This window comes from Oncorhynchus tshawytscha, linkage group LG11 (assembly GCF_018296145.1).
Source record: "Oncorhynchus tshawytscha isolate Ot180627B linkage group LG11, Otsh_v2.0, whole genome shotgun sequence".
Classification (NCBI taxonomy): Eukaryota; Metazoa; Chordata; class Actinopteri; order Salmoniformes; family Salmonidae; genus Oncorhynchus; species Oncorhynchus tshawytscha.
Genome location: NC_056439.1, coordinates 15,298,428 through 15,323,448, shown reverse-complemented (window position 1 = coordinate 15,323,448; position 25,021 = coordinate 15,298,428). Strand labels below are relative to the sequence as shown.

Here is a 25,021-nt window from a genome sequence, read left to right as displayed (position 1 = left end):
TGTTGTTCCGTGCCATGGCTTTAGTGATTAGTCTTCCAGCCTGTCAAACAAATGCTGGGCTGTGAGGCTCAGCCCCACTGTCGGGGCTTCTTTAGTCATACAGAGTGTTTTCAATGTGCTCTCCAACCCCTCCAGCTATTCTCTCTGCTGTACCATTTACCCAGGGACCTCAGGCTTTCTGTTCTACCACTCTCTCTCTCTGTCCCTCAGTTCTACCTCTCCCTATGTCTCTGATCTCCCTCCCTCTCTCTGCTCTACCTCTTCTCTCACTACATATCAGCACTCTCTTCTCCCTCTCTCTATCTGTACTCCGTCTCACAGCTCTTTCTCCTCACTAACTGAGAACTGAGACATTTGTCATCCAGCATCTGCTGTCTTTTCAACTGTCATGAGGAAACTGTGTGAAATACAAAGTAATAAAGTAGTAATAATACAAAAATGGTGTGTCATGTCATAAGAACATGTTGACGTTCAGTTTTCACATACAGTACTCTTCAGTTCTCTGGTGACATGTGGGTGGATGACAGAAACTTCAGCTTTGACAACTTATGAATGGTCCTTTCAATAAGGAAGGAGCTGGGATGGCAGATGGCTTCGTGTCACTGATATACTGAGAATAAAGAAAATATTCACTTTACACATGACCATATTTCCTCACCAGAGAACATGACACATTAGTGGTTATGAATAGTGTACTTTGAAGCACACTACCTATTTATAGCTCTACCTAGTTAGTACTTATTTGCAACATTTGGTTGACCCGATTCTGGAAATAATCATCAATGATTCATAATGATGTGGACAAATGTAACATTTTCAGGTCATTTAGAGTCACTGTAAGCAAATGCATTGCAAAGAAAAAAGTCTTATAAAAATACCTCACTATCTCTCTCCCTCCCTACCTCTCCCCCTATCTCTCTCCCTCCCTACCTCTCCCCTATCTCTCTCTGTATAAGATCCTGTTATGAGGTCTTCTCCAGTGTCTTGCCGAGTATGATAATCCCATACTGAGGATTCGGGTCTAAACGTCCCTTTGATCCTACAGGTTTCACTCTGTTCCTTCACTCTGGGGTCTGGGGGTGCCCTGGGTTCCTCTGGGAAAGAATGCTTAGAGCAGAAAGAGTTTAAGGGAAACTATCCTCCATGATGGAACTGGAAGTACTTTGACAATAGCATTCTTATGTGGATTCTTATTAGAATGTCATTGCCTTTAGTGCCCAGCATGGCAAATCTCATCCTGGGTTTCAAACTATACACCCAAGGCTCTCACCAAAAGAGACGTGTAAAGGTCATATGCCCTTGCTCTGAACTCCATCCCAATTTCCTTTCAGGCTATTCCATGCATTAATAACAATTTAGTGGAACAAGTTATTTGTAGTATCAGCCTTAAACATACACTGAATGAACTGAGCGTTAAAGATTCTGTTAATGAATGGACTAACAAACTGGGAGAACCATAAATCAAGTAACGAGCTAACTCACTTAATAAAGTGTCGAAAGGAGTCAATGGTTGAAAAATAATAAAAAGGGCCACTTGGTGGTAACACAATCGCTTATTCCAGTGCAGCCGTCTCCCATCTGTTCTAATGGAACTGAATTAGAACCATCCATTGTGGGAGCCAATTACTTCTTGTCTGAACTCGTTCACAGCGCCTGTTTTTCAAGTCAAATGCAAGCTAGTTAATCAAATCGTATAGGACGGAGAAAATAAAAACTCTTAAGAATATGATGTAGGTGATTGAAGTCAGCGAAGGGGAAGACAATAAGTAAAAGTGAAAGTCATTTCCGAACTGCTTTCTCTTTTATTATTCGACTGAATTATGGAAAATGATGGAAATGCCGATGATTGTAAGATGTGTTTAACTGTTTCTTTTGGCAGAATGGTAATATGAGGCTATTATTGCAATTATGACCAATTATGCTTCATATTTTACCCACTTTATCAAGAAGGGGCATGAAAGTCTAAATTAAAACAAGTCAGCCATTAATAAAAAATAAAAATGCTCAACTTTTTTATATTTTACAACCTTTTACATTTTTACAACCAGTTCAATGGGTTCAGAGCGTACTTCTCCAAGATGTCTTATAGTGTAAGGGAGAGGGGGAGAAATAGAACATTAATTTAGGATACCTTTAAACAAGACAAGATTTCATTAACTTTACATTTCTTAAACCAAGTCAAGACGATGAATGAAAAGGACTGGACCCCAATGGCCCATTGGTTTCCCTGCCAAATATATACATAACTTTGTCTGATTTAAATCAGAGTGTGCCAGTGATTGCTTTGATGTCTGAATTGAGCATCTCCAAAACCCATTTGGTTATAGATCTCACAGCCTGCTCACATAGAGGAGTGCAACATCCATATTACATTCAATTTCCAGACTTTAAATAGATATGTCTGAATAGTGAGGGGAATGGATAGAGTACTCAGGTAGCCTATGCAGGTACCCCTCTAGCTTGTGAAATTACATCTGCAAAAAAATCATGATCAGAAATCTCTCTCTCAGAGACATCCACTGTGCTGCCTGTCCAGCTAAAGGGGCTTGGTCTGGACATAGCCCCTCCCTCTCTCATCTCTCTAATGGCTGCCCAAAACACTTAGTTCTGTGCCACTGGCAGGTACAGCAGCACCAGCCCACTTCAAAGGGGATTTTGATTAAGGCCATCTATCCAACTGTGACCACTGGCAATGCTCTAGCAAACCACCTAGTTCAGGCAGGTGTGCAAACATCCTGTTTTCTTCGATACTGTATGTTGCCTTCCTAATCCGCGAAAACAGGTGTAACAAAACAACACAATGGCAGTTATTGTTGTATACCCACTAATAAGCTTGGTTTGGAGACAAAGGGGACAGACAGATCATTACGTCTGAGGGACAAATCCCTGGCCTGTCGCAATTGCATTTCTACAGGTCGTTATCCCCTTTACGCACCATGCCTTCTCAGTCACAGCAAACTCTATGCTCTCTTATTAAAGAGGTGGGAGAACAGGAGGCTGATTAGTCACATACACTCACACACGCGCACACACATGCAAACATGCTCGCAGGCAGGTGCACACATATACACAAGCCTATACAGGCATCACACACACACTCATGTAGCTGGGGTGCCGCGCCAATGTCCGATGGTTTGTTGCATTGTGTTCTGGCGCCTTAAATAAGTCATGCTGAGGGTTGGCTTAATTGACAGCTCTGAATCACAGGGCGAAAGGAAAGGGGATATCAGAGCTGGACGTCTACAGGCTATATATTTGCTGTGCCTCCCCTCATTCAGATGGAAACAGCTCTGCCATACATTCCCAATGTATGATATAATACATAGGACAGAACATTACCATTTTTTTTTAAAAGCCTTTAAGATCAATAGCTAATAGAATAAGGCACCAATGTTGAAATATGAATAGATAACAAAGATGAAAGAATAGGAATTAGTGATGTAAAAACAGAATGGTTCAAATAGTGTTTCACAATAACAAAGCCCCTCAATGTAATTCAAAATGACCCACAATATGAATTAAAAAGTGTTTACGAAATCACAGGTATAAATACGAACCACGTTCTCAATTAGGATTTTACTCTTCTATTAAAATACTATCTTAAAAAGGATGTTCAATGAAAAAACAATGTAACCTACTTTAGGCTCAATGAATGAGCCAATTAGTCAAATGGCAATTGAATCTGATACAGTTGAAGTCGGAAGTTTACATACACCTTAGCCAAATACATTTAAACTCAGTTTTTCACAATTCCTGACATTTAATCCTTGTAAAAATTCCGTCTTCGGTCAGTTAGGATCATCACTTTATTTTAAGAATGTGAAATGTCAAAATAATAGTAGAGAATTATTTATTCAGCTTTAATTTCTTTCATCACATTCCCAGTGGGTCAGAAGTTTACATACACTCCCTATTTTTCCTCCAAATATAACGATGGTCATTATGGCCAAACAGTTACATTTTTGTTTCATCAGACCAGAGGACATAGTCTGGCTTTTTTATGGCGGTTTTGGAGCAGTGGCTTCTTCCTTGCTAAGCGGCCTTTCAGGTTATGTCGATTAAGGACTAGTTTTACTGTGGATATAGATACGTTTGTGCCCTCCAGCATCTTCAAAAGGTCCTTTGCTGTGTTCTGGGATTGATTTGCAATTTTCACACCAAAGTACGTTCATCTCGAGGAGACACAACGCGTCTCATTCCTGACCGGTATGATGGCTGCGTGGTCCCATGGTGTTTATACCTGCATACGGTTGTTTGTACAGATGACCGTGGTACCTTCAGGCGTTTGGAAATTGCTTCCAAGGATGAACCAGACTTGTGGAGGTCTACAATTTTTTTCTGGGGTCTTGGTTGATTTCTTTTCATTTTCCCATGATGTCAAGCAAAGAGACACAGAGTTTGAAAGTAGGCCTTGAAATACATCCACAGGTACACCTCCAATTAACTCAAATTATGTCAATTAGCCTATCACAAGCGTCTAAAGCCATGACATAATTTTCTGGACTTTTCCAAGATGTTTCAAGGCACACTCAACTTAGTGTATGTAAACTTCTGACACGTTGGATTTGTGATACAGTGAATTATAAGTGAAATAATCTGTCTGTAAACAATTGTTGGAAAAATTACTTGTGTCATGCACAATGTAGATGTCCTGTATGCCCACCTCATGAAAAATGAGTTTTAATGTCTCCAACCTAAGTGTATATAAACTTCAGACTTCAACTGTACATGAATAGACAAAACACACCCACATATTTCATACAGAATCTCCATACCTGAATCACAGGGCATAAGGAAAGGGGACATCAGGGCTGGGCGTCGTACAGGCTATATATTTGCTGTGCCTCCCCTGTCAGAAGATGAAAACTAAACTGAACCAACGGTAGCTAGCCACCGGACACTGAACGCTAGCAAGGCGCTAACATTAGCCTGCTAGCAAAATAGCTTTGTCATATTACTTCAGGAAAACAAACTTATAACATGAAATCCTGACTGATATTGTATGAGTAAAGTACAATGTTTTCATTGGTTACTGTGTCCATTTAGTGAGTTTTATCAAATAAAAAATGGGAGGGCGGAGAGGACACAGCCTACCTCTTTCAGATGGAAACAGCCCCGAACGAAACAGCCCTCTCCTTAATGTCAATACGTCTTGTCCATTGCTGTTCTGGTTAGTGTTTATTGGCTTATTTCACTGTAGAGCCTCTAGTCCTGCTCACTATACCTTATCCAACCTATTAGTTCCACCACCCACACATGCAATGACATCTCCTGGTTTCAATGATGTTTCTAGAGACAATATCTCTCTCTTCATTACTCAATACCTAGGTTTACCTCCACTGTATTCACATACTACCATACCTTTGTCTGTACATTATACCTTGATGCTATTTTACCGCCCCCAGAAACCTCCTTTTACTCTATGTTCCAGACGTTCTAGACGACCAATTCTCATAGCTTTTAGCCATACCCTTATTCTACTCCTCCTATGTTCCTCTGGCGATGTAGAGGTGAATCCAGGCCCTGCAGTGCCTAGCTCCACTCCTATTCCCCAGGCGCTCTCTTTTGACGACTTCTGTAACCGTAATAGCCTTGGTTTCATGCATGTTAACATTAGAAGCCTCCTCCCTAAGTTTGTTCTATTCCCTGCTTTAGCACACTCTGCCAACCCGGATGTTCTAGCTGTGTCTGAATCCTGGCTTAGGAAGACCACCAAAAATTCAGAAATTTTAATTCCAAACTACAACATTTTCAGACAAGATAGAACTGCCAAAGGGGGCGGTGTTGCAATCTACTGCAAAGATAGCCTGCAGAGTTCTGTCCTACTATCCAGGTCTGTACCCAAACAATTTGAACTTCTACTTTTAAAAATCCACCTCTCTAAAAACAAGTCTCTCACCGTTGCCGCCTGCTATAGACCACCCTCTGCCCCCAGCTGTGCTCTGGACACCATATGTGAACTGATTGCCCCCATCTATCTTCAGAGTTCGTGCTGCTAGGCGACCTAAACTGGAACATGCTTAACACCCCAGCCATCCTACAATCTAAACTTGATGCCCTCAATCTCACACAAATTATCAATGAACCTACCAGGTACCTCCCCAAAGCCTTAAACACGGGCACCCTCATAGATATCATCCTAACCAACTTCCCTCTAAATACACCTCTGCTGTCTTCAACCAAGATCTCAGCGATCACTGCCTCATTGCCTGCATCTGTAATGGGTCAGCGGTCAAACGACCTCCACTCATCACTGTAAAACGCTCCCTGAAACACTTCTGCGAGCAGGCCTTTCTAATCGACCTGGCCGGGGTATCCTGGAAGGATATTGATCTCATCCCGTCAGTAGAGGATGCCTGGATATTTTTTTTAAAATGCCTTCCTAACCATCTTAAATAAACATGCCCCATTCAAGAAATTTAGAACCAGGAACAGATATAGCCCTTGGTTCTCCCCAGACCTGACTGCCCTTAACCACCACAAAAACATCCTATGGCGTTCTGCATTAGCATCGAATAGCCCCCGTGATATGCAGCTGTTCAGGGAAGCTAGAAACCATTATACACAGGCAGTTAGAAAAGCCAAGGCTAGCTTTTTCAAGCAGAAATTTTCTTCCTGCAACACTAACTCAAAAAAGTTCTGGGACACTGTAAAGTCCATGGAGAATAAGAACACCTCCTCCCAGCTGCCCACTGCACTGAAGATAGGAAACACTGTCACCACTGATAAATCCACCATAATTGAGAATTTCAATAAGCATTTTTCTACGGCTGGCCATGCTTTCCACCTGGCTACTCCTACCCCGGTCAACAGCACTGCACCCCCAACAGCAACTCGCCCAAGCCTTCCCCATTTCTCTTTCTCCCAAATCCATTCAGCTGATGTTCTGAAAGAGCTGCAAAATCTGGACCCCTACAAATCAGCCAGGCTAGACAATCTGGACCCTTTCTTTATAAAATTATCTGCCGAAATTGTTGCCACCCCTATTACTAGCCTGTTCAACCTCTCTTTCGTGTCGTCTGAGATTCCCAAAGATTGGAAAGCAGCTGCGGTCATCCCCCTCTTCAAAGGGGGGGACACTCTTGACCCAAACTGCTACAGACCTATATCTATCCTACCGTGCCTTTCTAAGGTCTTCGAAAGCCAAGTCAACAAACAGATTACCGACCATTTCGAATCTCACCATACCTTCTCTGCTATGCAATCTGGTTTCAGAGCTGGTCATGGGTGCACCTCAGCCACGCTCAAGGTCATAAACGATATCTTAACCGCCATCGATAAGAAACATTACTGTGCAGCCGTATTCATTGATCTGGCCAAGGCTTTCGACTCTGTCAATCACCACATCCTCATTGGCAGACTCGACAGCTTTGGTTTCTCAAATGATTGCCTCGCCTGGTTCACCAACTACTTCTCTGATAGAGTTCAGTGTGTCAAATCGGAGGGTCTGCTGTCCGGACCTCTGGCAGTCTCTATGGGGGTGCCACAGGGTTCAATTCTTGGACCGACTCTCTTCTCTGTATACATCAATGAGGGCGCTCTTGCTGCTGGTGAGTCTCTGATCCACCTCTACGCAGACGACACCATTCTGTATACTTCCGGCCCTTCTTTGGACACTGTGTTAACAACCCTCCAGGCAAGCTTCAATGCCATACATCTCCTTCCGTGGCCTCCAATTGCTCTTAAATACAAGTAAAACTAAATGCATGCTCTTCAACCAATCGCTACCTGCACCTACCCGCCTGTCCAACATCACTACTCTGGACGGCTCTGACTTAGAATACGTGGACAACTACAAATACTTAGGTGTCTGGTTAGACTGTAAACTCTCCTTCGAGACCCATATCAAACATCTCCAATCCAAAGTTAAATCTAGAATTGGCTTCCTATTTCGCAACAAAGCATCCTTCACTCATGCTGCCAAACATACCCTTGTAAAACTGACCATCCTACCAATCCTCGACTTTGGCGATGTCATTTACAAAATAGCCTCCAATACCCTACTCAACAAATTGGATGCAGTCTATCACAGTGCAATCCGTTTTGTCACCAAAGCCCCATATACTACCCACCCTTGCGACCTGTACGCTCTCGTTGGCTGGCCCTCGCTTCATACTCGTTGCCAAACCCACTGGCTCCATGTCATCTACAAGACCCTGCTAGGTAAAGTCCCCCCTTATCTCAGCTCGCTGGTCACCATAGCATCTCCCACCTGTAGCACACGCTCCAGCAGGTATATCTCTCTAGTCACCCCCAAAACCAATTCTTTCTTTGGCCGCCTCTCCTTCCAGTTCTCTGCTGCCAATGACTGGAACGAACTACAAAAATCTCTGAAACTGGAAACACTTATCTCCCTCACTAGCTTTAAGCACCAACTGTCAGAGCAGCTCACAGATTACTGCACCTGTACATAGCCCACCTATAATTTGGCCCCAACAACTACCTCTTTCCCAACTGTATTTAATTTTTATTTATTTATTTATTTTGCTCCTTTGCACCCCATTATTTTTATTTCTACTTTGCACATTCTTCCATTGCAAAACTACCATTCCAGTGTTTTACTTGCTATATTGTATTTACTTTGCCACCATAGCCTTTTTTGCCTTTACCTCCCTTCTCACCTCATTTGCTCACATTGTATATAGACTTGTTTATACTGTATTATTGACTGTATGTTTGTTTTACTCCATGTGTAACTCTGTGTCGTTGTATCTGTCGAACTGCTTTGCTTTATCTTGGCCAGGTCGCAATTGTAAATGAGAACTTGTTCTCAACTTGCCTACCTGGTTAAATAAAGGTAAAATAAAAATAAATAAAAAAACGAGATCACGCGCGCAGCGCTGACGTCACACACAGAGCCCAACAAAATACAAGGAGATTCAACCAAAAACAAATGAGGGAAACTGGTGATTTGATTCATCACAGTTTACTAACTCCTGTTACACTCACACAGGTGAACACACGCATACTCTTAGAAAAAGGGTTCCAAATGGGTTCTTCAGCTGTCCACACAGGAGAACCGTTTTTGGTTCCAGGAAGAACCCTTTTTGGTTCCAGGTAGAACCCTTTTTTGTTCAATGTAGAACCCTCTGTGGAAAGGGTTCTACATGGAACCCAAAAGGTTTATTCAAAGGGTTCTCCTATGGGGCCATCCGAAGAACCCTTTAGGGTTCTATATAGCACCTTTTTTTCTAAGAGTACCTACAGAGCATCACACACAACAAGCTCGTCAGATGCTGTAGAAAACCCCAACAGAAGTCTCTCAGAGGTGAGAAGACAATCGTTTTTTTCTCCTCCTCCTCTTCCATTGCAACGCACCTTTGCATAGGAGTCTGTACCGGTACTCCCTGTATATAGCCTCGCTATTGTTTTTTTTACTGCTGCCCTTTAATTATTTGTTACTTTTATTTCTTATTTTTGTAGGTATTTTTCTTAAAACTGCATTGTACGTTTTAAGAAAGTTTTAAGTAATCATTTCACTGTTGTATTCGGCGCATGTGACAAATAAAATGTGATTTGATTTGAGTATTTTTCTCTTATTGTAATGAGCTGGGCTAAGACAGTCCAAAGTCGCCAGCACCACACAGCGTGCCATGCCTCAACACTCTAAAGCTAAGCCTGAGCGCACCTCCCGTCTCACCTAAGGTCTTTGCTGAATTTGTAATTAAAATGTTGCTGAACGCAGGCTTCCACACTCAGCTACTGCTGCCTCGCAACAAAAAAAAAACAACAACACTTCTCCTTTTTGGGGGTAGAAGCGACTGAGTAATGTGCTAAGGATTTTAGAAAAGGGGAGAAACTAGTTTCAATAAAAGATGTCCATACATTTTTAGGATAAAAAATTGCCAAGCCAGCCAAGACACTGAGGAGGTCTGAGGAGGAGGAGGCGGCGTAATTGATCAAGCTTTGGAGGTCAGATGGTGAGAGCGAGAGGGCTATGGAGAGAGAGAGGGCTAAAGAGAAAGAGGGCGAGAGAGAGATGTCGCTTCAGGCAATGGAATGTCCCAGATGAAGGGGGGTCGACAAGTGGCTTCAGCTATCACACAAGTAGTAAAATCAGTTATATGGATTAAAAAAAGTTATTGTCTAGCCCTGCACACACACAAACTCAGAATATACCCTCTTCCCCAGTCAGCATTTTGCTGTAATGGAATAACTGCTGTGGCGCTGTCAGAGAAGGGTGCAGAGCTCCCCTATAATTGCAAAATAGCTGCACACTTATAAGTTCCCACACGCTCCCACCAAAACACACCAGCACTATGCAGCCCAGTAATTAAATGGTATCAGAGGACCAATAGAGCCCTATTGACACCCTTCTCTCTCCCTCTCTTCCCTCCTCTCCAAACTCTCCCCCTTTCCCCCCTCTCCTCGTCCCCCCTCTCCTCATCCCCTTTCCCCAGCGGACAGCTACACCACAGAGTTATTACTGCCAATCAGCTAATGCACCTGATGGCTTTGAAGAAGACTCTCTACAATTAGCAGCTATTAGCACTGGGTCCCTAATCCGAGCCAGAAATATGGCAAAGCACAGGAGAGAGGAGAGGAGAGTGGGTCTTTTTCGCTGTACAGTTTTTTCTCCATCTGTTCTCTAGTCTTTTTCTCTTTTGACCCTGTGTTTGCTTCTCTTGCTTTATGTCCCTTTTCCCTTCAATAAATTCTATTAAGAGCTGCTTTAAGATTGCGGTTTACGCAGAGAGAGACGAATTAATAGTCTACTCTTAAGGGAATTTCGTTCCTGGTTGCTTAAGGTTAGGGTAAAGAAATGCAGGTTAGAGTTTAGGGTTATGGGTTTAAGTTTTAAGAACAAGTTAATTTAGGTCAAAAGTGTAACTCACCATGGCCACCCCTTAGAGAGGCTGGCGAGCGGTAGATAGAGATGGGTGCAGATGAGTGATGCCGCGTCCCGTGGAGGTGATGCTCCGGGTGGGTATAGGACGTAGCCTGCTCCTGAGGTCCGGCGGCAGCCACGCTGTTATCCTGCCTCCCCCTGGGAGAAGAGCTCCACACAGACCCAGCTATACATCCCAGAGTCAGAGACCACATCCAGGGGCTCAGGCGCAGGCGGAGAGGACTGGGGTGGTGGTACATACCCCCTTCCCCGGAGCCCCGCGACAGCGCGAAACCGGAGGGACGAAGCATGATCCAAGCCCAAAGGACTGACAACAGATGTACGGCACGGGGGAAACTCTACTGAGACCAGGCTCATGATGGACACATCCCCATACTAGGACCACTACGAACCCACGTCCACTTGGTTTAGCTCCTGTACCCGTATTCAGGTCCGGCTTCAGTTTCAGCTAAACCCACAGCACTCCAGCTCAGAGTCGTTCCGGGGGAGAGGAGTCAGCGGATCTCTATATTGCTTTTACACCCCTTACACTGACATTGCAATCGGAGGTTTCAATCTCCTACAGAATTTCCCAGAAGAACAGCAAACTTAAACTCAAATTAGAGAGCTATTCTCATGTTCTAAATTGTCCAAGGGGAAAGCACATTGGGTGTCTCTTTCGTGCTCTCACAATCTTCACGCTCTTTGCCACTTTGCCCCGAAGGTAAAGCAAAATAAGTGTTTTCTCTTTCTCGCGCTTCTCTTTTCCTCGAAGGAAAGGAACATCGGATGACTTTCTGTCTCTTCCTCCCTCTCTGGACCTTTGTGTGTCGTCGTGTACAGCTCCTGCTGCTCTTCTGGCTGAGAGCGTATCTGCTGCGCTCACTCTCTCGCTCTCTGATGTGGCGCACTCTGCGTGTGTCTCGAGCAGCTATCAGTCGCACATGGCAGAGCGCCGCTTGTCCCTCTCTCTCTCTCTCTCTCTCTCTCTCTCTCTCTCTCTCTCTCTTTCTCTCTCTCTCTCACACACACTCTCACACACACACCCACACGCACAATCAGCACAGATGAAGAGGAAAAATATAACCACCTGGTTTATCACCACTCATCCACATCCATATAGAAGAAATAACCACTGTTTTGAAAACAAAACAGCACATCTATCACCTAACATAAATACCACTTTCTCACTGTTTGCTCTGTGGCCACTGGTCCACTGTAGCGCTCCAAAGGTGCTGCAGTATAGACACCATGGGCAGAAAATAAATCCCTTTATTTTCTCTTCTCTTCTGTGTGTCTCAGTGCCTCATACTCCTCTCTGGGGGAGGAGTAGGGGGTCCTGGTGATTCCACTCACCCCCTCTGTCTCAGGCTCAGCACCTGAACACAGCCTCCTGCTCTGAAAGAGAGAAGAAGGGATCCTAATCGGATCCTTCACTGGATACAGCAGGCAACACCACTGAGAGCATGAGTGAGAGAAGGGAGGTGCACAGGCAGACAGAGTGAGAGGAGGGGAGAGAGAGAGAGAGAGAGAGAGAGAGGGAGGGGGCTCAGGTGAAACAACACAGTGGGAATGGGATGGGAGGGTTCAAAAGGGTGGGTGGGTGGTGCAGAAGGAGAAAAAAACAAAATGGGCCAGCTTAATGCAAATCCTCATAGAAAGCAGAGGAGGGGGTGGGGGTGGAGAGGACTGCTGCAGAGAAGGGCAACTAGCGGTGTTCAGGGGAGGGAGACAGAGTGAGAGGGAAAGAGATATGGAGAGAGAGGAGTGAGACAAAGTCGGAGAGAGGAGGATGAGACAGAGAGAAAGAGAGAGGGGGGAATAGAGAGAGAATACTGGAAATGTGGTAAAGAGAGAGAGAGAGACAGAACTAAAAGCTGAGTGTGGATATGCGCTGCCAGCTCAGCCTTCGACAGAATCGGAATCAAATCGCTGTCTCCAGCCACGTCCCGCGCGATGGCAAACCAAAACTGACAAGGGAATATTCTAATGGAAAAGCTTTTGATCCTCCCTGCTTTTCCGCATTTCTGTTCCCCTCTGATCGCATTAGGAAACCAGCGGCTCCCACCACGCTTCCCAAAATAGGAAATTAGGGAACACTAACGAGCTTAAGGTGCATGAGAACCACTGATGTTTCCACCCGTAATAGAACAAGGCTCTCGGAATCAAATTAGGACAATGCATTCGGTGCTATTTCCAACCATCCATTTGTGACTTTACCAAAGGAACTACTGGGAAGTGTAATGCTGATGCATGACATGGGAAATCAGATTAGGTCCTGGAACTACATTTTTAATGTAAGCTTGTACCCACGATGATCTAATTCTCTTCATTTTTACATTTCAAAAATACATTTAACTAAGACCTGACACATGCATTGTAGTCTATGCATAATTCAGACATTTCTTGCATTTCAAAATGAAATAGCTTTACAAACAAAATGCCAGGGAGTTCAGACCTCTGTTAATCTATGGTTCTATCAGGCAGAATCAGAATACAGTGTGTGTGTGTGTGTGTGTGTGTGTGTGTGTGTGTGTGTGTGTGTGTGTGTGTGTGTGTGTGTGTGTGTGTGTGTGTGTGTGTGTGTGTGTGTGTGTACTGTACCTATCTATCCATGGGCCAATGTGGGGCACTGGCTGCATGCAAATCTCGGCTTAATGGACATTCAAATTCCGAGGAGGGAGTCCTGGTCTTTGGCTCTGGGTTTGATTATCTCTGTCTGTGCTCTACATCTCAAACAGAGAACTAGTCCACTATCGGGAATAACATGAGTGCTCTGAGTAATGTCTACTCTTTCCTCTCCCTTTGTATTCAATGAGAGTCAATATTAAACAACAGAAACTGTCTGGGTTCAGTGATTGCTTGGTGTTCCTCTGGCCCAGTGTTCCTCAACTCCATTCCTCGAGTACCCCCAACAGAACACATTTCTGTTGTAGCCTCGGACAAACTCACCTACTTCAACTCACTGAGGGCTTAATAATTAGTTGACAAGTTGTCCGGGGCTACAACAAAAATGTGCAGTGTTGGGGTTCTCGAGGACTGGAGTTGGGAAACATTGTTATAGACAGCCAATTGACTCCATATTGCTCAGATGAGAAGCAGATTTCCAGTATGTGTCGCTACCTGCTTATGGAGTCTCTTCATAACTTCATCCTAACCCTACGTGGTAACAATTATTCATGCAGGTCCCCATAAAGAGAGTAGCAAGAAACGTGAGAAGAGAAATTGCATGTGTAAAGGGGGTTGAAAACCAATAACTGTGTAGGTTAAGTATCAAGAAGAAAAAAAACTCAGAGCTGGAAAGGTGCTCGTTTATCACAACTGCTATTTTTCTGTCCCATTAAATTCAGACACAACTCTTTTGTCAAATACATTTGGCCCAAGGCAATACTAGAAGACAGGTTTTTCCAATGGAGGTACACAGAGAGGATATTTTGGGGGGTTTGTTTATAATGAGTCGAAAACATGATTTATGATAATCACGGGAATGATTGTCATTTCAGCTAGTGCATACAATCTACTAATGGAACATATAAATCAATCATTTGCATCCAGTGGTACAAATAGCTTTAATGTAGCTAGCATGAATATGTTCTTCTCATCCATCAACCATGTTCTTTATATGGTATATATGTTATACACTCAAAATGCAACATATAAATATATATTTTTCTATCTCTCTGATGAACATGTAGAAACACACACACAAAATGTCAGTTTATTTGCAGTTTTTAAATAACTAATTGAATTTGTCCAACTCATCATAGATAAGCACAGAAAATGTGGTAATTAACTACAATGACCAGAATCCATTGCACCTACAGCTGCCTGTGGGCCAGCAGACAAATATGGAGAGGAAGCATTTCGCTACACTCGCATTAACATCTGCTAACCATGTGTATGTGGCAAATAAAATTTGATTTGATTTGAGGAAGAGCAATACAGAGACACGAGAGGGATAGAGAGCAGTTGCATCCCTGAAATGTCTAAGTTTGACATATTATTTTACTACACTGATTCCACAATTGAAAGTGAGTATATCCTAAATCTCTTGACTTTATTGAGAACATTTTTCATCTGATTTGGAAAACTATTTAGAGTCATTAAATCGTATACAAAATGAAAGGTCCAAAAAATGTATTTGCTACATGTCTGTATTTGAATTGATATAATGTGGATTTGTGTTTTTTTCTCCTCTTATTTCTTTGTGGAATCCCTCTGGCTGTTATGTTTATGTTTTTCATGTTACTGTTTATTAATAAAAAATTCAACATTTATAAAATCTCTACAAAGGGGCCAGTTCTGGTCTAGAAGCATGATTTCAACTGCTCCTACAGTCTTGCTTCGGTACTGCAGTTTAACATACACCCGGCCCAGAAAGACAATTTCCATAGACAGCCACATAGACGAGTCAGATTAGAAAATTCCTAATAAGACACTTTAGTCGTCACCTTTGTGCAGAAAACATCGCTGAGACCGATTTTTCAAATAATCGTTGAGGACTATTTTTTTCTATCACTCACAGCCGAAGTTATTAAAATTTTAAATGTATCCAATGTCTGTCATGTTTTTTTTTCCTGAAATGAGGAAATCGGCGCGGCTTGAGCTGCTCCCTGTGCATGCCCAATGAGTGCTAATGCGCATGTGATGTCGGTCCATAAATCAGTGTATGAGAACGCGAGTTGATTACCTTGAAAACAACAATCAGATTATCTTGGACGCAGTCTCCAGTTCTTTATACCTCAGTGATCTCTACATAACAATACATCTAATTGATTGATAGTTGTTATTTAGCCGTGTTAAAAGTATGCCCTATCTACTTTGAAGAACTACTGAAATAGTGATTTTGTCAGACAGCAGGCAGCTAGCCAGCTAGGCTAGCCCACCAGCCTGAAAGATGCCTCTTCGGGGAGCACAGAGATACTTTAGCTGACTGGCTGGCTGCTACTACCTGAGCGGAGACGAGGTGATGACTTGGAATTAAATAATAAGTCATCGAATAACATAAAAAGTGATATACACAATAACTGAAATATTTGACTAAAGTCAAATATTGGTTTATATGGTTTATTAATAAGTGATAAGCAGTACATGGGCAACAACTACCATCATTGGGGTTTTATTAATGAAATAATAAAGACATCGTACTAAAAACAAATATGTAATATACACAACCAAAATATTTGAATTTTTAAAAAAGTAATGTGAATAAATATGGTTAGAGCCTAATAAGTGATACAGTAGTAATGGGCGTTCACTACCATCAATTATTCTATTCTGTGTTGTTACAGCGTTGAACCATCATAATGAATTTACCATTCAAATACAACAAATCTAAAATTAAATAAAAAAATGTGATTCTTTTTCAAAAACCGAACACACACACACACACACACACACACAAACACCTAAACAAGTGTGGCTAAGGTTTTCTTGCTAAACTTGCCACCCAGCTTGCAATGTACCCCTGACAGGAACTGTCACCATCTCCCTCCCCTCAATGCAATCCTCCACTAATTGTAGGGAAACACATGAATCACTTTAAATGTGGTCATGAAATATGAAACAACACAAGCCTAACTGTAACTTATCCAGGTAACAAAACGGTTTGACCACTTTTCTTCTTGTCACTGGCAGAAGCACAGGTTAAGAGACTAAATATAGCATAACATTAATTCTACTTTCTCTGTTAATATGCAGGAATCTGCGAAGACAGTTCAAAATACTATTACCAAGTCCTAAAGACATACTTTTCATGATGTCGTGGGAAAGACATCATATTCCGGTTGCTTAAAATAAGTTTACAAACCATCCAATTACATCCAGCATATAACCTGACCATGACGTCACAAAGTACATTATAATGATGTCACTGAAACCAATGTTGCCTTCTGGGGAAGTGCTATGTCAGATGTGACGGCGTAAAGCAGATAAAACGTGTGTCTCCTCATGAATGGAGAGAGGAGATGGACGTGGTAAGGGCTAGAGAGGCTGATCTGTATGCATGAGAGACTGTTTGCTTCAGCTGGCATGTCTTTGGTTTTGTTTCCCGCCTGAGGGGAAAGACTGGCATTTGAACTGCATGCTGGATACATTACAGGAGAGAGCTATGGTCAGCAGCATGCCTAGATACCGCTCCCAGTTTCACACCATGTCAATCTCTTGACTATACAGTCCGCTCTATGGGAAGGAGACAGATCGTGTGAATGGCAGACTACATTTATAACTACATTTGTTGATTGACATGGTCTTAAACTCTGTCCACTAACGCTGATAGCACACGCAGTAGTTTTGGCTCAGTGCAGTCAAAATGCCTGTGTTTGCATTTTGTGTTCAGTATCATATTGTACAACAGCTGATAAAACTAACACCGTAAATGTGTGGAATAATTTGATCAGTGTTATTTCCTGATAGTTGGTTGAAAATGCAATCTACACATGACGTTCTAATCAGCAGGTTTGCATGAGAGGGAGTTTCGGCTTTTCATGGTGACATCACCATGCAGTAAATTGTAAAAAAAAAACTGAAATATTAAGACCTTTAGCTATGAAACTCAAAGTTGAGCTCAGGTGAATCCATTGTTCATCCCTTGGGATGTTTAAACAACTAGATTGGAGTCCACCTGTGGTAAATTCAATTGATTGGACATGAGTTGGAAAGGCACACACCTGTCTATATAAGGTCCCACAGTTGACAGTGCATGTCAGAGCAAAAACCAAGCCATGTGGTTGAAGGAATTGTCCGTAGAGATGCAAGACAAGATTGTGTCAAGGCACAGATCTGGGGAAGGGTACAAAAACATTTCTCCAGCATTGAATGTCCCCAAGAACATAGTGACCTCCATCATTCTTAGAGCATGAGAAACAAGATTGTCTGGTCTGATGAAACGAAGATTTAACTATTTGTTCTGAATGCCAAGCGTCACATCTGGAGGAAACCTAGCACCATCCCTACAGTGAAGCATGGTGGTGGCAGCATCATGTTGTGGGATGTTTTTCAGCGGCAGGGACTGGGAGACTAGTCAGGTTCGAGGGAAAGATGAACGGAAAAAAGTACAGAGGTCCTTGATGAAAACCTGCTCCAGAGTGCTGAGGACCTCAGACTGGGGCGAAGGTTCACCTTCCAACAGAACAACACTAAGCAGCCAAGACAACACAGGAGTGGCTTCGGGACAAGTTTCTGAATGACCTTGAGTCGCTCAGCCAGAGCTTGAGCTCTTGACTTGAGCTCCTCATCTAACCTGACAGAGTTTGAGAGGATCTACAGAGAAGAATGGGAGAAACTCCCCAAATACAGGTGTGCCAAGCTTGTAGCATCATACCCCAGAAGACTTGAGGCTGTAATCGCTGTCAAAAGTGCTTCAACAAAGTACTGAGTAAAGGGTCTGAATACGTATGTAAATTTGATATTTCAGATTTTTTTTATACATTTGCAAAAATGTTGAAAAAACTGTTTTTGCTTTGTCATTATGGGCTATTGTTTGTAGATTGAGTGAAAACAATATTTAATACATTTTAGAATAAGGCTGTAACGTAACAAAATGTGGAAAAAGTCAACAGGTCTGAATACTTCCCGAATGCACTGTATACCACTCCCAGACAGTCCTTGCAAAATTATTGCTTAAGAAATAGTTTTTAGCTACAAAAGCAATTTTTTACAGTAAGGTACTTAATTGACACCCAGAAATGTTTCATATTGATATAAACATGGCTGCATTGAGCCTTTAAATATGTAGTATAACTAACCTTGGCGTGCTCCAAAGTTAATGTCTTGTTTCATTGGGGAAAGGGATAGAACCGACCTTGGTTGAAATAGATGATGCAAACCACAAGCGACACAAGTTAATTCCAATATTTACACATTTATATTAAATATTTTCATTTATATGCGTTTTTTTTTGTGCGTGTACATGCTTGAACGTTTTTGTTTTTCTGTGTGTGTGTGTTTTCATGCATGCATTCAGATTTGTGCGTTTGTCTATGTAGATATAATTACAGTATGTTATCTATTTGTTATACACACAAATACATCTTAGCTGACACTACTGCTGAATCCATCACCAGCCAGTGCACTGTATTAACAGTTGAGCCAATAAGGGGAATTACAGCAAATCAATAGGACACAGCCTGCTTATCACTAAAGGAAGGCTTTAGTGCCTTGGTCATAGAAGAGGAGAGGTCAAGGAGGATCGTTAGTTCAAAGGCCGGCATGTTTCTTTACTGCTCACACAGGCAAACATGCATACGCAAGCAACACACACACACACCTGCTTCCCCCGTCATCGCTGTGTGTGTAGAGTATGCAGAGAAAGACATACGTTATACTGTAGGCCTACTGCTATTCCTTTACAGTCCAGTCAATAACTTAGACCACATTGAATGTTAGAACATGCTGACAATGTTAATTTCCACTGACCCTCTGTTCCCTGCCTCTGTCTGTCTGCCTAGTCTATCACAGTGTTCACAGTGAGAAATGGATATGGCAGTGACTGTATGCATATCTGTTAGCAACTAATAGAAGCCATGTGTCCTGGTGGGAGAGAAATGACAGTGTCACACCGGCTGCAAAGCCTATCATCTTTTAATGTCATCGCACAGGACATCATCTGATTCCTCTAATACATGATTCAAGAAGGAATGCATGTCACTTTTCAGAATATTTGGAATATAGCATTTGGAATTTAGAATATTTGATATAATTTTAGAATACAGGACATTGAATGTGGACTTTAACTGTTTTAAATTAGGGAAAACAGGGATTTATTGTGTTAATGAAACAATATGAATTCATTCCATTCAGGCTTTCGTCGCTATCACATGTATTTATTAAAAAACATTAACATGATTTTTTACCTTGCCAGTGGTAAAAACCTCACCTAATTCTCTATGCCTCCACTTTCTTGTTTATTTCTTTGCATCTATGTCTCCCCTTCATATGTTTCATTTGGTTTGATCCACATGTTTACCCAACACTTCCTCTATTCTGGAATGTGTTTTGAGGGTGTGGGCTCTGCTTGATGGATATGAATTACACAAATACTATTAAACATCAATACACCACAATACGTACCTTATTAAAATCTATTCGTGTTAGTGTCTTTGAGTATAAAGCAACTAAGCTGCTGTAGAAATCTAGCTGAGTATTTCATTGTACTGCATTCTAGTCTAGGTTTGGGCTTGGGTATACATCCACTTGCTTAATGGGTAAAAAAAAAAATAGTTAAAGTCTAACATATTGTTATTGTTGTTGTTTTTTGCTCTAAAAGCAGCAAACATAATCACCCTCTCACATATGCATGCTCCAATCTCTCCAGTACTTATTATTTTACTGTGAAACAGACAGAATTATGCCAAACTTGTTTCCTGGGACCAAAAAAAGACCATAAAAGAAAATGACTTAGTGGATGATTGCCTTCAGTGTTTTCCACCTGCTTAAAAGGCAATAGCGTTGGTGATATATCCCCTGCTCTGCAATGCTATGCTTCCAGGCAGGTGTTCTGACGATTTGACTAAAAGAAAACAGATGAAAATTAATCTTCAGGAGAAGTTCATTCAGCAGTAATGGGCGGGCTTTATAACTAAACTAGTTAATCAATTTTCCACCTCACTGAGGCAGGAGCGTTCTCCGAACATTTTTCACATTGAAATCATATCAGGACGAGAGTTGCAAAAAATGAACGCATTCATATTTTTTTCCTTCATTATTGCTCTGTTTCAACGTGTAGTGACATTATTTTCAGGAAGGAAATACCGTATGAGACCGTGTATTTTTTTTCTTGCGTATAATATGTCTCTGTGGAACAGTAGGTCTTAACAGAGTTCAGACAGAATTACATCATCTTACATTATACATCATGTACACTACCGTTCAAAACTTTGGTCTCTTAGAAATGTCCTTGTTTTTGAAAGAAAAGCAATTTTTTGGTCCATTAAAATAACATCAAATTGATCAGAAATACAGTGTAGATATTGTTAATGTTGTAAATGACTTGTGGCTGGAAACGGCTGATTTTTAATGGTATATCTATATAGGCGTACAGAGGCCCATTATCAGCAACCATCACTCCTGTGTTCCAATGGCACGTTGTGTTAGCGAATCTAAGTTTATAATTTCAAAAGGCTAATTGATCATTAGAAAACCCTTTTGCATTATGTTAGCACAGCTGAAAATGGTTGTTCTGATTAAAAAAGCAATAAAACAGGCCTTCTTCAGACTAGTTCAGTATCTAAAGCATCAGCATTTGTGGGTTCGATTACAGGCTTAAAATGACCAGAAACAAATAACTTTCTTCTGATAATCATCAGTCTATTCTTGTTCTGAGAAATGAAGGCTATTCCATTCGAGAAATTGCCAAGAAACTGGTACAACGCTGTGTACTACTCCCTTCAAGAACAGCGCAAACTGTCTCTAACCAGAATAGAAAGAGGAGTGGGAGGCCACGGTGCACAACTGAGCAAGAGGACAAGTACATTAGAGTGTCTAGTTTGAGAAACAGATGCCTCACAAGTCCTCAACTGGCAGCTTAATTAAATAGTACCCACAAAACACCAATCACAGTGAAGAGGCGACTCCGGAATGCTGGCCTTCTAGGCAGAGTTCCTCTGTCCAGTGTCTGTGCCAGCATCCTGGAGTCGCCTCTTCACTGTTGACGTTGAAACTGGTGTTTTGCGGATAGTATTTAATTAAGCTGCCAGCTGAGGACTTGGGAGGCATCTGTTTCTCAAACTAGACGCAAAAGAAGGACATTTCTACGTTACCCCAATCTTTTGAACGGTAGTTTATATACAGTGCCTTGGGAAAGTATTCAGACCAATTTACTTTTTCCACATTTTGTTATGTTACAGCCTCCTTCTTAAATGGATTTAATAAATAAAAATCCTCAGCAATCTACACACAATACCCCGTAATGACAAAGCAAAAACAAGTTTGTAGAAATGTTTGCAAAGATATTAAAATTTAAAAACAGAAATACCTTTGACATAAGTATTCAGACCCTTTGCAATGAGGCTCAAAATTGAGCTCAGTTGCATCCTGTTTCCATTGATGATCCTTGAGATGTTTCTACAACTTGATTGGAGTCCACCTGTGGTAAATTCAATTGATTGGACATTATTTGGAAAGGCACACACCTGTCCATCTAAGGTCCCACAGTTGACAGTGCATGTCAGAGAAAAAACTAAGCCATGAGATCGAATGAATTGTCCGTAGAGCTGCGAGACAGGATTGTGTCGAGGCACAGATCTGGGGAAGGGTACCAACACATTTCTCCAGCAGTGAAGGTCCCCAAGAACACAGTGGCCTCCATCATTCTTAAATAGAAGAAGTTTGGAACCACCAAGACTCTTCCTAGATCTGGCCACCCAGCCAAACTGAGCAATTGAGGGAGAGAAGGGCCTTGGTCAGAGAGGTGACCAAGAACCCGGTGGTCACTCTGACAGAGCTCTAGAGTTCCTCTGTGGAGATGGGAGAACCTTCCAAAAGCACAACCATCTCTGCAGAACTCCAACAATCAGGCCTTTATGGTAGTGGCCAGACGGAAGCCAATCCTCAGCAAAAGGCACATGACAGCTCTGGTTTGATGAAACCAAGATTGAACTTTTTGGCCCGAATGTCAAGCTTCACGTCTGGAGGAAAGCTGGCACCATCCCTACAGCAAAGCATCACGGTGGCAGCATCATGTTGTGGAGATGTTTTTCAGCAGCAGGGACTGGGAGACTAGTTAGGATTGAGGCAAAGATGAACGCAGAAAAGTACATAGAGATCCTTGATGAAAACCTGATCCAGAGCGCTCAGGACCCCAGACTGGGGAGAATGTTCAGCTTCCAACAGGACAATGACCCTAAGCACACAGCCAAGACAATGCTGGAGTGACTTCGGGACAAGTCTTTGAATGTCCTTGAGTGGCCCAGCCAGAGCATGGACATGAACAAGATCGAGCATCTCTGGAGGGACCTGAAAATAGCTGTGCAGCAACGGTCCCCATACAACCTGACAGAACTTGAGAGGATCTGCAGAGAAGAATGGGTGAAACTCCCCAAATACAGGTGTGCCTAGCTTGTAGCGTCATACCCAAGAAGAATCGGGGATGTAATTGATGCCAACGGTGCTTCAATAAAGTGCTGAGTAAAGGGTCTGAATACTTATGCAAATGTGATATCAGTTCTTTATTTGTAATACATTTGCAAAAATGTCTAAAAACCTATTTTTGCTTTGCCATTATGGGGTATTGTGTGTAGATTGATGAGGGGGGAAACTATTTCATCAATATTAGAATAAGGCTGTAACGTAACAAAATGTGGAAAAATGTATGGGGTCTAAATACTTTCCGGCACTGTACAGTATTGATCAGTGAGAATTGAATTTGAGCTGACAAGAGTCTCTCTCTGTTTTTACAACATCTGTGTGGCTTTGGATTTACAATGATAGGGTGGGACTTTTAAAAATCAATCTGATTGACAGGAGCGTGTAAGGGACGGGTTGCACTAACCGAAAAATGACACGCTTCAAACCAATCAAGTTTTTTTTACCTCATTAAAAATGACAACCATGTTCCTTTAGTCTGCCTCTTTGCCCAAACCCTGGCAACAGCATCGAGAGCTTGAGACTATAAGGTTCTACAGTATCTGCAAAAAAGATGATTCTGAGATAAGTGGCTTTACAGTTTCAAACCCTCATTGGTTTGAATGGTGTCAGCAATTTTGATCTTGTATTCTTTTGAACTTAACCACATGAATTGGGGGTATTTAGAGTACTATATAGGTAGACAAAATTGAAAAGAACAAGGCTTTAAATATCATTAACTCAAATTTGACAAAAATGCTGACAGAACCTTTACAGTCCAAAGCTATCGAGCTCCGAAATCCAATTTGAGGCTGCGATGACGTCTCGTGTCATGCTGCTTCCTCAGAAGTTGAGCAATTTGACCTGATCAAAAGCGGGGAGACAAGTATAAACAAGAAATAATTTCTCATTTGCAGTTATCACTCTCCCAGTGTTGCCTATTGCCAATTGTGCAAGGGACTCTTCCTGTTTAGGTCTGATGCTGCTCCTCTCTCTCTTTGTTGAGGTTTCTGTCAGCAAGACGGCATTTGCAAGAAAGGAAAAAAGAAAGAAAGTTAGGAACATGAATCAAAGGGAAGCAGGAAGTTTGTCAGTGGTGGTGCGACAGGCTGATACAATTATCAGCTGTGTGCAATGCTCTGAGAAGCACGTAACCACGGGAACACTAATTAGCATTCTGTTTGTGAAGTTCCCCCGGCTTCCGCTCAGCATCTAATTGAAGCGCTCAACGATCATTATTAATTTGTGTCTAATTGGGGTTGTTACATATTGATTTTGGGGAGAAAACATCTCAATAACAGAGGAGAAGTCTGGAGTTCATCATAGATGCTGTCGGATGCTCGGAAGGCGAGGAAAGGACATTTAACAGCAAGGAAAACTGTTGTCCTTTGGGGTTATGGATTTGCACGTTTTTTTGTGAAACTGGTTGGTGTTGTAGAGAGAAAGGTTGCTTGGTATTTCTAAGCAGCCATATTCAACGTGCAAAGGATATTAGAATTCAACAATTAATTTGCCAACCATGAACATCAAACAAAGATGACTCCAACAAACCTTCAAGGACACACATCTCTGAGGAAACACATCATTGTGATGTAGTTTATTACAAAATCATGGCTTTTGTCAGGTCGCATATTTTAAGGGGTGACTTTCTAAGACATTGCAATGGCGGCTAAATCCGCGCGCTGTATGTAGCACAGAGGCAAATTGGGAAGGACAGAGAGGAACACAATTTCTAGGACCAAGACATGGAGAATAAAAAAAGTGAAGAGAAAAATCGAACAGGATCACACCGTCAGAGGCAGAGCAGCCCCTTAAGGAATACCAAAGAGAGGAAATAGGTTTGTGGCCTATTTTTTTTTTATTAGATTGTAATACCTCTCTCACTCTCTCTCTTGCCTCTGTCTTTTCCTATTATCCTCTCTCTGTCTCTCACCATCTCTCTCTCTATCTGACTGTAGAGCTTTGGGGGCCAAAGACACAATCGCGAGTGCGAGAGAAAGAACCATCTTATCGTCTCTTGCAGTATCAAAGGTCGTCATATTTCATCATGCCATAAGACAAGAGAGATATCTATCTCCCTTTCAAGTGTAAACACACACCGTGGAGCCAGGAGTGAAACCTGCAAACAAAGGC

General features: G+C 42.0%; 1 protein-coding gene across 27 annotated transcripts in view; it reads right to left on the bottom strand.

Moving 5' to 3' along the window:
• The window catches only part of nrxn3a (neurexin 3a), a 442,954-nt gene that overhangs the window by 170,367 nt on the left and 247,566 nt on the right, over window positions 1-25,021 (bottom strand). Inside the window, exon 1 of one of the 27 annotated variants that reach the window (XM_024436835.2) lies at window positions 10,836-12,133. The exons of the other annotated variants lie outside the window; for them this stretch is intronic. Within the exon in view, the coding sequence (XP_024292603.1) occupies window positions 10,836-11,139 (304 nt within the window). The 5' untranslated portion in view covers window positions 11,140-12,133. Of the gene's footprint in view, window positions 1-10,835; window positions 12,134-25,021 lie in introns of those variants that run through there. 27 annotated transcript variants of the gene reach the window in all.